This window comes from Astyanax mexicanus, chromosome 15 (assembly GCF_023375975.1).
Source record: "Astyanax mexicanus isolate ESR-SI-001 chromosome 15, AstMex3_surface, whole genome shotgun sequence".
Lineage (NCBI taxonomy): Eukaryota > Metazoa > Chordata > Actinopteri > Characiformes > Acestrorhamphidae > Astyanax > Astyanax mexicanus.
This window is the reverse complement of record NC_064422.1, coordinates 41,950,984-41,967,224: the sequence shown is the minus strand read 5'-3', so window position 1 is coordinate 41,967,224 and position 16,241 is coordinate 41,950,984. Positions and strand designations below refer to the sequence as shown.

Here is a 16,241-nt window from a genome sequence, read left to right as displayed (position 1 = left end):
CATAAACCTATAAATAGCAAAATCAGAGAAACTGATTCAGAAACTGAAGTGATCTCTTTTTTTTAATTTATATATATATATATATATATATATATATATATATATATATATATATATATTTGCAGTGTTGCAGTATAGTCATTGTGTATATGTGTGTGTTTTGCAGTAGTGATGCAGTAGAGGATGAGGAGGATGACACCATACATATGGGTAATGCCATCATGACCTTCTACGCTGCTCTGATAGACCTGCTGGGTCGCTGTGCTCCAGAGATGCATGTGAGTCTTAAATACAGACACACACACACATACACACACATAAAACACAGCCCGTTTATGTTTTAATTGGTGTGGTTAAAGTAAAAATAATAATTAAAAATGTTTTATTAATCTGTTTTACTCCACCTGTAGTTGATTCATGCAGGTAAAGGTGAGGCGATCCGTATCCGAGCCATCCTCCGTTCTCTCATCCCTATAGAGGACCTGGAGGGAGTCATCAGCATCCCCTTCCCCATGCCCACCCTCGCTAAAGGTAACACACACTTAATACGCTGGTTCAAATCCCAGTCATGCAGCTTGCCGTCATCTGCCGGAGCCCTGAGAGAGCACAATTGGCCTCGCTCTCTCTGAGTGGGTACAGTAGATGGCGCTTTTCTTTCCCCTTATCACTCCTAGGGTGATGTGGATCAGCACAAGGCTGCGGCGTCTGTGAGCTGATGTATCAGAACCGAGTCGCTGCGCTGCTTTCCTCCGAGCGTTAGCGCTGTGATGCTACTTGGCAATGCTACAGCATCAGCAGCAGTTCAAAAAGAGGCGGAGTCTGACTTCACATGTATCGGAGGAGGCGTGTGCTAGTCTTTACCCTCCTGATGTGTTGCTGGCATCACAAGTGATGGGGGATATATACAGCTGAGTAGCAGCTGAATGGATGGGACAATTGGCGGATAGCTAAATTGGGAGAAAATAAAATTAAATTGAAATAAAACATTTAAAAAAGTAACACTTAATTCAGAATAAGAGCAATGGAGTCATGAACACGTTTAACACGCTTGGAGGAGAACCCTAATCGTCATTTCTGTTATGGGTTGATTGTAGGCTCTTTTTCCTCAGATGGTTCTGTGGTGGAACCGGACATGTCTGCGGGGTTCTGTCCGGACCACAAGGCAGCGATGGTTCTGTTTCTTGACCGTGTTTACGGCATCGAAGACCAGAACTTCCTGCTTCACCTGCTGGAGGTGGGCTTCCTGCCTGACCTCAGGGCCGCCGCTTCTTTGGATACGGTGAGTCACATGGTCTTTTTTGTTTTTTTGTTGGCCCAAAGGACTTGTTGCAAGAGGACAGTCAAACCAAGCAATCCCAAGACAAGCAAGACAACGACTATGGACTATGGTTATAAATTAAATACAATTCAGGACAATCCAACAACACTGTGTCAGAGTTCCCCTAAAGGGGGCGCTCCCATTAGTTACTGATAATAGAATGTAACCAGACTGGAACATGTTCAGCAGTATTCATCCACATTAGCTTTAACATCACTGTCTTTAACACTGGAAGCTACTAAATGACATTAGCTTCACTTTTAAATCATGGAAACAACGCACCGAAACGTCTACCTGTCCTTTATATTTAACAATATTTGGTTAACTTCACCTCTTAACTTAACATTTTAAGTTTATTTAGCTGAACTAGGTTTTATGTGGTTATACTTTTAGCCACACTCTTCTGAACTCTACAAAAGAGACGAGGCACAGTGCATTTTACCTCAATCTTGGTCCAACGGGTGCAGAGTGGTCCAGCGGTCTAAAGCGCTGCCACTATTAGCGTGAGGTCGCTTTGCCATCAAGCTGCCGGCGCTCAGAGGGAGCACAATTGGCTCTGCTCCCTCCGGGTGGGTAGATGGCGCTCTCTCTCCCCACATCACTTCCAATGTGATGTCTGCAGCACATGGCGTCTATGAGCTGATGTATCAGAACCGAGTCGCTGCGCTGCTTTCCTCCGAGCGTTAGCGCTGTGATGCTGCTCGGCAATGCTACAGCATCAGCAGCAGTTCAAAAAAAGCGGAGTCTGACTTCATATGTATCAGAGGAAGCATGTGTTAGTCTTCACACTCTTGGTGTCCCAATGAGTGGGTTGGGTAATTGACCGTGTAGATTGGGGAGAAAATGGGAAAAATTAGAAATAAAATTATATATAAAAAAAAATCTTGGTCCAACAACAATATATTTCTGTAAAGATGGCGGTTATAGTGTGTTTTATACCATTGCTTCGCCATTTAAACTACCATACACTAGATTTGACGTAATTTATCATAACATTATAAAATTTTTGACCAAGACAGAGTAGTAATGTCGCATGCTCCATTGCATGCTCCGTTGCATGCTCCGTTGCATGCTCTGTTGCATGCTCCACCGTGCTCACCCGCCTCCAGCAGCAATTGTAGAGCACTGAACAAAACTAGTAATGAATTAATATATTTTACTTTCTCAAAATGTGACCTGGATATGCAAAACGAATGCTAACCTTTATAGATCTGTGTATTTCTCTGCTGGTTTCACCGAGAGTTGTATTGAAGAACTGACGGAAAGCGCAGCCAGAGAAGAAAATAATAGCGAAGTGAAATAAAACACATTTAGGTTAAGTCGTGTGCTTTTCTCTTTTCATTTTTTTATTTCCAAAACTGCACTTGCACGATGTGAGAGAGAGAGAATAAATGAGAATGAGCGTTAGGTGCATCTGTCTAATTTTCAAACAGCAGAATGCCTATATCTGCTTTGTTATGCTGCAAAGTCTGTGTACTAAACATCAATATAAATCCTTATAAATGTCAGAAAAATATTTTTACTTAACTATTTGTAACTAATAGTTACTGTGCACATTTTTTAAGTATATTTTATTTTCTCGTTACGGCGCAATTTGCACTTTTTTAAATGTAGGTTGTTACTGAATGGCTGTGTTTTTTTTTTTTTTTGCAACTGCTTAAATGGAAACAGTTAAATTACTATGTCCTCTGGTTCTGTGTGTGTGGTCTGTAGGCGGCGCTGAGTGCTACAGACATGGCTCTGGCTCTGAACCGGTACCTGTGTACGGCGGTTCTGCCGCTGCTGACCAAGTGCGCCCCCCTGTTCGCCGGTACAGAGCCCTTCGCCTCGCTGATCGACTCCCTGCTGCACACGGTTTACCGGCTCTCTAAAGGCTGCTGCCTCACCAAGGCCCAGCGGGACGCCATCGAAGAGTGCCTGCTCGCCGTGTGTGGGTGGGTGAACAGTTCAGTGTGTGTGTGTGTGTGTTGCATGTGTTTGTAGTGAAGTTTTACCTAAGATGACATACAATATCTCAATTACAATTACCGTATTTTTGGGACTATGAGGTGCACTTAAAATCCTTTAATTTTCCCAAAAATCGTCAGTGCTCCTTATAACCCGGTGCTCCTTATGTATGAATTCTACCAGTTGGATATTAAGTAGCAGTCTATTCAACATGACACTTCATGGCAAAGACCTCTCTGAGGATGTGGACAACTTCAAAAAATACATGTATGGGTGCTGCAAGTATTGCTGCAGAGGTTGAAGAAGTGGGAGGTCAGTCTGCAGTGCTCAGACCATTCGCCACTCACTGCACTGCACATGCCTCAACTCTGTCTGCATGGTACTGTTCTAGAAGGTAACCTCTTCTGAAGCTGATGCACAAGAAAGCCTACAAACAGTTTGCTGAAGACAGCAGTTGAAGATGAAGATAAAGTTGTTTGGCTTAAATTGCTTTGAAGGAACAGCAAATTTACACAATATATATATACAAGCTGTACACTGACTACTTTACATTGTATCAAAGTGTCATATCTTCCCGTGAAAATATATAATCAAATATTTACACAAATGTGAGGGGTGTACTCACGTTTGTGAGATATTGTATTTATTTAAATGAAATATGTTATTATATGATTTGTTTGTGCATTATTATTGTAATTATTATTGCTAGATTCATAATTATTGTTATATATTTGTTATACATATTTGTTTAAAAAGAAACGTTTCTATAGCTGCTCTTCCTTAAAAGGGATAAAACAGAAACTGTTGTTTGTGTGTCTCTTTAGTAAACTGAGGCCTTCAATGATGCAGCATCTGCTCAGACGGCTGGTGTTCGACGTTCCGCTGCTTAATGAACACACTAAAATGCCTCTCAAGGTGAGAACGCTATCTTACACCCCGCCAACAGTCTATTTTCACGCATTCTGCCTGCCTCGTTTCAATAGCAACAGTGCTTCTGAAAATATCTACACTGATGGGCGTGGTGGTCTGGAAATGAGGTGTGTTCAGGTAAATTTCTGGTGTATTTCTATTTATCTTGGCAACGGAAAACTCAGGTGCACCACTGACTGAATACAACCTAGACAAGCATCAACAGTCAGATGTTCATTGCTATCTTTGATATACAGACACAGCCTCAATGTATGTATATTCTTCCCTGTTACACAGACAAGGACGTAGACAGCAGTGCACAAACCCAACTTTTACATCAACACTAAACAAAATACTAAATAAAACAACATTTCTGTTCCCGTAAATGACCTGCTCACCTTCACAGCATGAAGGACATGGACACACCCATACCCACAAAAGACAAATGTGGGGAAACACAAGCGATTTGTCACCTTGCAGTGTAAACGCAGGGTTACTAGTTCTAGATTAAACACTTTAGTAGCATTTCCAGTAGATTCTAAGAGAAGGTTCTGGAGGGGAAGTTTGAAATGAGCCTTTTTCTTGTTATTCTCAGCTGTTGACCAATCACTATGAGCGCTGCTGGAAGTATTACTGCCTGTCCGGGGGGTGGGGCAGTTTCGGGGCGGCGTCTGATGAAGAGCTGCATCTCTCCAGAAAACTCTTCTGGGGAATCTTCGACGCTCTGGCCAGAAAGGTACGAATGGCGTGGCGTGGTCTGTAATGGTTCACTGATGTTTTTTTTGTTTGTTTTTTTTTATCAGATCAATTTTATTATCAGAGATCTTATTGCAAGATTTGACAGTGCTAAGTTGTTTCACTTATTACTCAGAAAAAGTCAAGTGTTTAATTAATTCCTAGAGGGCTTATATAGCTCCACACTCCACTTTGGAGTTATAAAAACTATTTCAAAATAGTTAAACATGTAAAACCTTAGAGCCAGACTTCCTTTTTATCTCACGTTTGTATTTGTTCAACTCCCTAAATTACGCTAGTTACGCTAACACTGAAAAGAGTTAAAAAATACATTTGAAGAAGATTAGTCAATTCTCAACTCAACTCAACTCAACCTTTATTTATAGAGCACATTTAAAACCACCAAGGTTGACCAAAGTGCTGTACAAGATAGAAAGCTACATTAAAGGTAAAAGTGACTCAGATAATGCCACCACTCCAAACAGTCAAATCAATAAATACGATAACACAGTACAAAGTTCATATGAAATACATTTAAAAATACAACAAATCAAGGTTATCAGCCAAGAGTCTACTTAAATATGATTAAACGCCAGAGCGAAAAAGTGTGTTTTTAAAGAGGATTTAAAAACCTCAAGAAAAACTGCTGATCGAATGCGCCAGGGCAGGTTATTCCAGAGCCTAGAGGCCGCCGCCACAAAGGCTCGGTCACTTTTGGTTTTGAGTTTTGTTTTAGGGGGGACCAGTAAGAGCTGATTGGAGGATCTCAGTGATTGGGCGGGGGAGTAAACATGAAGTAACTCAGTTAGATATTGAGGGGCTAAGCCATTCAGAGCTTTAAAAACAAGCAATAAAATGTTAAAATCTATTCTAAAAGCAATTGGAAGCCAATGCAGCGAAGCTAATACCGGGGAAATGTGATCACGCTTACGTTTACCAGTGAGGAGACGAGCCGCTGCGTTTTGTACGAGCTGCAGGCGGTGCAGCAGTGACTGATCAAGGCCGTAGTAGAGAGAGTTACAATAATCCAACCTTGTATTGATAAAAGCATGGATTACCGTTTCCCAATCTCTATATGGCAGATATCCTTTTACTTTAGATAAAACCCTCAAATGATAAAAACTGTTTTTCACGACCGAGCTAACCTGGCGATCAAATTTCAGCCTGTCATCAAAAATTACCCCAAGATTTTTAACAGAAGACTGAATGTTTGCTGTTAGGGGACCCAGAAAGCCAGCGGGAAAATCTGCTGGACCACATCCAAACATTATGATTTCAGTCTTCTTTTCATTTAGATGTAAAAAGTTTGCGGACAACCAGGATTTAACATCATTCAGACAATCAAGTAGTGTCTGTACAGAGCTTAGGGATTTAGATTTCAAAGGCAGGTAAATCTGGACATCGTCGGCATAACAGTGAAAAGCGAGATTATGTTTCTTAAAGATTGACCCTAATGGTAACATATAGAGCAAAAAGAGAATTGGCCCAAGGATGGAGCCTTGGGGGACCCCAAAAGAGAGAGGGGCTGATGATGAGGTGAATTGATATGATATTTATTATTGTATTATGATTCAGGGGAGGTTAGCTTGTGTTTTTGACTCTTAATACAGGATAAAACATCCCTGCTCACATCCTGCCAGTGTATTTTTCTATCGTATGGGAACTTTAATCCTGCATCGCAGTTTTTAGTGAATTTCCGGCACTTTGTCACAATTTACAGTGCAGAATCTGGTAACTTGCTCTTATAGCCTACAACACATGTCTCTTAATATTATTATACTCCTTCATTACGACATGAGATTCCTGACAAATTAAACATATTAAACTCACTTCACTATGAACTCAGTTTAAAGAAATTGTCATTTTCCAAACGCGACTGAAATTTTCTTTATTCACTGTCTATTTTCCAGTTATTTGGAGTTGCCTTGTTCTCCCAAAAGCTCAGGAACATAAATGTAGGCATAATGAAGGAAGGAAATAGATTGGGTTTATTTGATAGCGACTCCTAGTGTTTAAACTTTGAATCTAATAGCGAGACATCTTTCATTTTATTTCAAAAATAAAATGCTGGCTGTAATTTGGACACTCCTGGTTTAGATGATGATGGTAAAAAGGTGTTGTATGTGTTTTTATTCAGAGGTACGACGCTGAGCTGTTTAAGCTGGCTCTGCCGTGTCTGAGCGCTGTAGCCGGAGCTTTACCTCCAGACTACATGGAGTCCAACTACGTGGCCATGATGGAGAAGCAGTCATCCATGGACGCGGAGGGCAACTTCAACCCACAGCCTGTCGACACCAGCAAGTCAGTAACACTTCCCTCTGAGAAATATAGATGTGACTTAATAAATGACCCAATTAATACATTTTTCAGACTATAAGGCGCTCTTAAAATCCTTTAAATTTCCCGAAGAATCATCAGTGCACATTATAATCCAGTATAAATTCTACCAGTCAGGTATTAAGAAGGAGTAAAGCCATTCTGCTGAAGTACAGAGTTATAAAGGTGAGTTTCAGTGAAATTTCTCCAGCACTAAGGCTGGGTGCAGCAGCATTAGCATTAGCTGCTAACCACAGCGCTAGCTCTTGTTAAAACAAGCTACGTGGGACAAACCGCTAGCTGATAGCTCCCTGGGTTACCAGAACACTAGGAGTTCCTCAGGTTAGCACTATTGGAAAGCTGCTAATCGCTAACTGCGGCGATTAGCAGCTAATGCTAATGCTAATGCTAAAGCTGCTGCATTAACTGTATAAAGTGCTTTACTCACCCAAATAAACACTTTTCAGGAGAGAAATCTGTGTAGATCAACATCCAGCGCTCTTTGACTTTAAAAGATTTTTTTTAAGAACTACAGTTTTGTTTACTTATTAGAAGAAAAACATGGCGACACCCTTGCTCACTTCGATGTAGGCATCCTTACTAGTGTCGCTTAATGCGCCTTATGATCTGAAATTATAGTCTGAAATATACAATACATACAGCTCTGGAGAAAAAAAATAAATTAAAGAGCACTTAAAAATGATCAGTTTCTATAATTTTACGACATTGAATATCTCTGAAATATAATCAAGGGGAAGATGGATGATCACAAGCCATCAAACCGTCAAAACAGTTATCCAAAAGCAGTGTGTAAGACTGGTGGAGGAGAACATGATGCCAAGATGCATGAAAACTGTGATTAAAAAACAGGATTATTCCACCAAATATTGATTTCTGAACTCTTAAAACTTTATGAATATGAACTTGTTTTCTTTGTATTATTTGAGGTCTGAAAGCTCAGAATCTTTTTTTTTATTTCAGCCATTTCTCATTTTCTGTAAATAAATGCTTTAAATGACGATATTTTTATTTGGAATTTGGGAGAAATGTTGTCTGTAGTTTATAGAATAAAACAACAATGTTCATTTTACTCAAACATAAAACTATAAATAGCAAAATCTTAAACTATTCAGGTTTTGTTTAAAAGTTGTAACTATTGCATTTTGTTTGCTCTGTTAGCACGAAAAAAAACCTTCAATTAGTGACATAAATTACTGCGTACGCCTTCTTTCATGGATTAAATCATTATTACTGTTTTTCCTCAGTGTTAATATTCCGGAGAAACTGGATCACTTCATCAATAAATACGCTGAGCACTCTCACGAGAAGTGGTCGATGGAGAAGGTAATGAGGCTCATCTCTGTAGCGACATTATCTGTTACAGCTGCGGAATCTGTCTTTATTTCTCTCTTTCTCTCTATCTCTCTCTCTCTGCAGTTTGGGAATGGGTGGGTTCATAGTGAGCAGTTGTGTGAGGCGTCTAAAGTTCATCCTCTGCTGAAACCGTACAAGGGGCTGTCTGAGAAGGTACTGAAATCACATTAAATATTGAGCAGATATTGTGTTTTGTGTGTTTTGTGTGTTTTTTGAGGTAAAATGCTGTTGTTCCATGGGTTAGAGAGGTCATGTTGCTTCTCCATCAGCAGCCGGAGTCCGAGAGAGAGAGAGAGTACAGTAGCTGATGCTGCTTCTCTCTTTCCATCAGCAGCCGGAGTCCGAGAGAGAGAGAGAGTACAGTAGGTCATGCTGCTTCTCCATCAGCAGCCGGAGTCTGAGAGAGAGAGTACAGTAGGTCATGCTGCTTCTCTTTCCATCAGCAGCCGGAGTCTGAGAGAGAGAGAGAGAGAGAGAGAGAGAGAGAGAGAGTACAGTAGGACATGCTGCTTCTCTTTCCATCAGCAGCCGGAGTCTGAGAGAGAGAGAGAGAGAGAGAGAGAGAGAGAGAGAGAGAGAGAGAGTACAGTAGGACATGCTGCTTCTCTTTCCATCAGCAGCCGGAGTCTGAGAGAGAGAGAGAGAGAGAGAGAGAGTACAGTAGGACATGCTGCTTCTCTTTCCATCAGCAGCCAGAGTCCGAGAGAGAGAGAGAGAGTACAGTAGGTCATACTGCTTCTCTTTCCATCAGCAGCCGGAGTCCGAGAGAGAGAGAGAGTACAGTAGGTCATGCTGCTTCTCCATCAGCAGTCTGAGTCTGAGAGAGAGAGAGTACAGTAGATCATGCTGCTTCTCCATCAGCAGCTGGAGTCTAAGAGAGAGAGTACGCAGCTTTCTTGCCTCTAAAGGCTGTGATTGATGCCATGGTAACGTAGCCAAAAATGCTGTCAATCACACACATTCATTAGCATATTAAGACCACACCCACACTTTTCTCAGAGAGGTCTGAGGAGTATATTTTAGTGATTTTCTTTTTGTGGATTGTTTTTTATGATATATTCATTCTAAGTGGATTTAAAACCATAATCCTATCTATTTCAATTTCTCCCTATTTTCCCTTTTTTTCTCCAGGATAAGGAGGTTTACCGCTGGCCAATCAGAGAGACTCTGAAGACCATGCTGTCGTGGGGTTGGAGTATAGAGCGGACGCGGGAGAGCGACCCGGCCAGTTTACACAGCCGCACTCGCAGGATATCTCTGTCCAGCCAGGTCTGTATACTGATCATAGAGTAGAGTAGTTAGCATTAGCTTCATTAGCATTGCATCTATTTGACAAAATTGAAAACCTCTGGAATATAATCAAGAGAAAGATGGATGATCACAAACCATCAAACCACCAAACTGAACTGCTTGAATTTTTGCACCAGGAGTAAAGCAGCATAAAGTTATCCAAAAGCAGTGTGTAAGACTGGTGGAGGAGAACATGATGCCAAGATGCATGAAAACTGTGATTAAAAACCAGGGTTATTCAACCAAATATTAATTTCTGAACTCTTAAATCTTTATGAATATGAACTTGTTTTCTTTGAATTATTTGAGGTCTGAAAGCTCTGCATCAGTCTTTTGTTATTTCAGCCATTTCTCATTTTCTGCAAATAAATGCTTTAAGTAACAATATTTTTATTTGGAATTTTGAAGAAATGTTGTCCGAACTATGTATTTTTTTCTGAAGTTATGTGTTATGTGATTTTTGCCAGATGTAACAGGACACATACCATTTTCTATGGTAACTTAACTGAGGCTTTAGTGAGACCTGCAGTTCTTTAAATGTTGTTCTGGGTTGGGTTTTTTTTACCTCCTGGATGAGTTGTCCATGCCCTTTTGGAGTAATTTCAGTAGTAGAAATTGTATTTTGATGATATGTGTCTCTATCTATAGCTGTCCATAGAGGGCGCTCATGGCTTCAGCCCTCGTCCAGTAGACATGAGCAACGTGACCCTCTCCCGGGACCTGCACGTGAGTGATCATATTAATACCTATAGCATAAGAATATATTGTTGTTGTTTTTTTACATAAGATTATTTGTTACTGTCAGTCAAAACAAAAACCTTGTATCTCCAAAACATGTAACTTTCAGTTGAAGTCAGTATAAAAAGATGTTATTCCAAATCGTTTTACAGCATTTCTGTTGGTCCATTCATCCTAATTCATCCTGATATTATTATATCAATACAATTAGATATGAATTATCGACTGATCATATACACTATATATATATATATATATATATATATATATATACGTATATGTATATATATAAGGGTACCCCTTCTGCAACCCCTTCTGCGACAAAATCAATACTTCACTTTCCTACAAGTACAGCCGACCAACAAACATCACACATTTATATGCCTACAAGACGCCAGGTCAGCCAAAACATTAAGTACACACAAAAACTCACCAGTCAGGGGGCCTTTTATTGTGAATTAGTTTCACATTGAAGGAGAGCCTTTAAAAAGGCTTTTTAATATGATATGACATTATCTGTCTCATTTACCGTCGCAATTCCATTATAGTTAGCAAACTATTGAACTATTTCAGCATGCGCGCTGTTTTACACTAAGCAACGCGTTACACCTTCAGCACAGCGCTGCTGAGAAGGGGTTACACAGCCATGGCCCTGCCCCTGGAGTGAAAATCACGAATCTGATTGGTTAGATTGTCCTGCGACTTTGCTAACAAACTCAAATTACGACACCCTTCTCAAAATCAGGAGAAGGGTCACGCAGTCACACGTGAGCAGAAGCCATTTTAAAAAGCTTTGATTGGTTAGAACAGCTGTCAGTCAGATAAGAGTCCTGTAGCAACTGAAAAACTCTAAGACTAAAGACTAATGCTTTGAACTAGTTGCTGTTTTTTTATTTTAGTTAATTTACAAAATATATGCTTATAGGTTACAATAACTATAATATATATTTCCTGATTAAATATTATGTAATTATTTACATGCACCTATTTTTATTCCTTCTCTGAAGGGTAAGAAGGGCCTCACTGCACACCACTAACACACACATATATATATATATATATATATATATACATATATGCTTTCGAAAATTTGTGCTGAATTAGTTTATTGCTCAATATTACATTACATCACCCACACTGTGTTATTTTTACATTGTTTGGCACCATTTGTTTGTGTGTTGCAGTCAATGGCAGAGCTGCTGGCAGAGAATTACCACAATATCTGGGCCAAAAAGAAGAAACTGGAACTGGAAGCCAAAGGTACGCCTGAGATACACTATATTCACATTTACACAATCATATGATCATTTTATTCACCTTATTGGAGGATTTCTAAAACCTAGAATCATAAGGATGCAGTGTAGAATTGCCAGTTTTGTTATCAGATTACTTTATATGATTTAGTGACCATAATGAAGAACACGGACAAACTGCACATTTCAGTACAGAGGTCAATGTTTTAGTGATTTATAGTCGAGACATTAACCATGCACTGTACAGCATGATTTATGGTGGGTCAGTGTGTCTTTGCTATCGTAATAACAGGTAAAGTATGTAAAGTACTGTGATTTTTTTTAGCATATAACCCACTTTTAGAAACACATTCAAGGGTTGGGCAATGAAACTGAAACACCTGTCATCATTTTAGTGTGGGAGGTTTCATGGCTAAATTGGAGCAGCCTGGTGGTCAATCTTCATTAATTGCACATTATTGCACCAGTAAGAGCAGAGTGTGAAGGTTCAATTAGCAGGGTAAGAGCACAGTTCTGCTCTAAATATTGCAATGCACACAACATTATGGGCTACAAAGCAGAGTTCAAAAGAGGACAAATTGTTGGTGCACGTCTTGCTGGAGCATCTGTGACCAAGACAGCAAGTCTTTGTGACGCATCAAGAGCCACAGTATTTAGGGTTATATCAGCATACCACCAAGAAGAACCAACCACATCCAACAGGATTAACTGTGGACGCTGTAAGAGGAAGCTGTCTGAAAGGGATGTTCGGGTGCTAACCCGGATTGTATCCACAAAACATAAAACCACGGCTGATCAAATCACGGCAGAATTCAATGTGCACCTCAACTCTCCTGTTTCCACCAGAACTGTCCCTCACCACAATCAATTATTGTGCTCTAAAACCAGGTGTTTCAGTTTCATTGTCCAACCCCTGTATATGTCCAAGCAAATGCATCTTCAGAAGACAAATTTGAACTGTAATATCTGACATCATAATTTTCTAAAAACATTTTTATTATATGTACTGTATTTTTAGATGATAAGCGCATAATGAGCTGTGTTAGATTAACCAGTACTATAATTTTAAAAACATAGATTATACAGTTCCCTCCAAAAGTATTGGAACATTTCTGCTGTAGATTGAAAACATTTGGGTTTGACATTAAAATATAAATATGACAAAAATAACATTTCAGCTTTTATTTCCACGTATTTCCACCTGGATCTGATACACAGTTCAGAAGATACTGTAGCACCTTCTGTCTGAACTCACTTATTTTTTCTTCTGAGCAAAATCATCTGAACTGGCCTTGTGTCCTGATACATTGATTATTTAAATAATAAATAGCGTTGATTGTCTATGTTCAGTTTCAGATTTGGGTTTTACCTGTGCAGACTGTATGTTCCATGGCTTGGGCTTGCAGAGCAAGAATTAAGAGCAATGTTTAAAAAATCATGGGGTACCTAGATATATATACAGTGTCCTTCAAATGTATTAAAACAGTGAGACTAATCCCTTTGCTTCTGCAGTAGACTAAAAAAACACTTGAAACAAGCAACTATAAAGCTGAGAGAAGATGAAATACCAATCAGATCCATTAGAGCACAAATATTGTCCATAGTCAGAACAACCATTTGGAATGACCTGAAGAAGAAAGTCATCACTGGTGTACTAAATAACAGGTGATAAACAGGTAGACCATAAAGAAAAACCCTAAATCATCTGTTAGTGACATCGTCAACAACCTCCAGAGGACAGGAGACACTGTTCACAGAAAAAAAAGACTTCATGAACAAAAGTAAAGAGGCTTCACCAGAAGATGGAAACCACTAATAACGAGGTGAATAAGAAGACCAGGCTGCATTTTTTCTCCCAAGAAATACAGAGCCTAAAGCCTGTGGACTGATGAGACAGAGATTTACCTTTACCAAAATGTGATGGAAAGACTAAGGTTTGGAGAAAAAAAAAAATCTGCTCATGATCTTAAACACAACCAGCTCATCTGTGAAACACGGTGGCGGTAGTGTCATGATTTGGCCTTGCATGGCTTCTTCTGGGACGGGTTCATTAATCTTTGATCATTGGACATTGTACATTGAGTTTAGAAGTTAAAACATTTTGTTTGTCAATTTGACAAAAGGTGCAACCATAACTTCTGAACTGTGTATCAGATTCAGATGTTAATACCTGAAAATGAAAGCTGAAATGTTTCTCTTTTGTCTCATATTCATATTTTAATATCAAGCCCAGACGTTTTCAGTCTACAGCAAAAATAAAAGGGAAGTTTTAAAACTACGTTTGACATTCGTAGCTTATACAGAAGGCCTAGTTAAAATCTTAAAAAGTTTTGACTCTGTATTTTTTTGTGTTTTTTATATATTTCAGGAGGAGGGAGTCATCCGTTACTAGTTCCCTACGACACTCTAACTGCCAAAGAGAAATCCAAAGACCGAGAAAAAGCGCAAGACATCCTCAAGTTCCTTCAGATTAACGGATACACCGTATCGAGGTGAGATACACAATTTACCAGCACTTTAATTTAGATTAGTTTTCTTAGAAAGACCTTTAAATCACCTATATTGAAGATTTATTACTTATATGAATGTTTTCTTACAGGGATAGTTATTACATTGTTATTAATATTGTATTTATTGCATTATTCTTTACTTAAAGTTCTCTTTTTGCTAAAATCCACTTGTTCTTGTTCTTTGTAAAATACAGTAGGTTTCTCTGAGTTGTTTATGATGCTGCACATGAAACTCTTCCTCAACCTCCTTTATCTGCAGCAGCTAAGAAAAGAAAATGTTCAGAAAAAAACGATTTGATCAGGAAAAGCACCGTGTCTACATCAACACGTGAATTAGTATTCATGCCCCACCCAACTCGGCTCGGGACCGCCCACAGTCAGAGCTGAAGCTGGGCGGCGACGCCGTCTCGTCAGATAGGAGCTAACAGTGCTAGGAACAGCATGCAGTTAATTAAATATTTGTGCGAATAACACAGCAGTATTTATATACTTTACCCAGTAATTCAGAGCTAAGGAACAAATGGTTAGAATTTGTCTATGGAGGAAAAACACCACCAGCCAAGTACAGGTGAGATAGATAGGTGTGTGTTTAGAACAGTTCTGTTTTAACACTAGTTAAAAGTAAAAATCCACCCCGATTTTTACTTTCTGGACCTGCATTACCCACCTCTGTGTGTAAGTAACTATAGGTTTAAATAGGATCTCCGGTGGATTTGGTGTTTTTTACAGAGACTCTAAGACTAGATCAGCGGCTAAACTGCACTTAGGGGCATTACTATACATGTTATAAAGAAACATATGACATTGAAAAAGACTGTTATTAGTGTAAAAATGTCTTTATTTTAAAACGTTTCTAACTGTTGTCCTTCTGGTCCGTGCCTCCTGGTGTCGCAGTGCTGTTCAGAGCCAATCAGAGGCGACGATATGTTTGCATGTATGAATATTCATGAGCAAGAGCTGAAATCCTATCGTTTCTCCCCGCCCACTCCTCCACTGGACTAAAGCAGTGTTCTACCGGATCATCGGAGCACATTCCTTCATACTAGAGACCATAACTAGACATTTTAAAATAAATGAAAAAATATGGAATGAGATCTTTAATATCTTTCATTCTCAGGGCTATGAAGGAGCAGGAGCTGGACACTCCGTCTATAGAGAAGCGCTTCGCCTACACCTTTCTGCAGCAGCTCATCACATACGTAGATGAAGCTCATGAACACATGCTGGAGTTCGGTGAGAAACGTAGAAAACAACATTTTTTAAGTAGCAAATTATCGGAAGAGTTAAGATAAATCGATTTGTTAATTGTTACATATATATTTTATTCATATATATTAAATGTTGATTTAAAATGAGTATTTCTTTTATTTATTATTTTTTACTATTTTATTCCTTAATGTTTCTAATTTCTTATTACATTTTTTCAATCCCTTTGATGCTGCAAATGCTCTGAAACATTGTAAATGAGGGTCATCCTCAATGATTTCCTGAGTGAAAATGTGTATGTGTGTGTGTGTGTGTGTTTTAGATGTCAGCACGCGACCAAAGGGAGAGAAAATCCCTCACGAGCAGCAGATGAAGTTCTTTGGAAAGGTCTGAGGCTTATTCTCTGTTTTCATTGCTGTTTAAAATTATTTTTTAAAATTTAAAGTTCATTAACATTGTCCATCAATATTTTCAATATTATCAGTATTATTTACAGAAACCACTACAATATGTAAGAAGGCGTCCTATACCGCCAACCACCAGCAGAGGGCCTGGAAGCTTCAGTAGAAAAGCTGGTAGATCTGGGTCAAAAAACTCTAAATCCCAGAATCCCCAGCGGCAATTAGCACTGACCAGGCTTAGCTG

General features: G+C 39.3%; 1 protein-coding gene across 4 annotated transcripts in view; it reads left to right on the top strand.

The window, feature by feature from the left end:
- The window catches only part of ryr2a (ryanodine receptor 2a (cardiac)), a 348,664-nt gene that overhangs the window by 232,952 nt on the left and 99,471 nt on the right, over positions 1-16,241 (top strand). For all 4 annotated transcript variants that reach the window (XM_049464528.1, XM_049464527.1, XM_049464526.1 and 1 more), the window contains exons 45-59: positions 167-278; positions 411-531; positions 1,110-1,279; positions 3,032-3,252; positions 4,090-4,180; positions 4,770-4,910; positions 7,047-7,210; positions 8,491-8,569; positions 8,663-8,752; positions 9,731-9,868; positions 10,538-10,615; positions 11,812-11,887; positions 14,249-14,372; positions 15,508-15,623; positions 15,919-15,983. In XM_049464528.1, the coding sequence (XP_049320485.1) occupies positions 167-278; positions 411-531; positions 1,110-1,279; positions 3,032-3,252; positions 4,090-4,180; positions 4,770-4,910; positions 7,047-7,210; positions 8,491-8,569; positions 8,663-8,752; positions 9,731-9,868; positions 10,538-10,615; positions 11,812-11,887; positions 14,249-14,372; positions 15,508-15,623; positions 15,919-15,983 (1,786 nt within the window). The remainder of the gene's footprint in view (positions 1-166; positions 279-410; positions 532-1,109; positions 1,280-3,031; positions 3,253-4,089; positions 4,181-4,769; positions 4,911-7,046; positions 7,211-8,490; positions 8,570-8,662; positions 8,753-9,730; positions 9,869-10,537; positions 10,616-11,811; positions 11,888-14,248; positions 14,373-15,507; positions 15,624-15,918; positions 15,984-16,241) is intronic.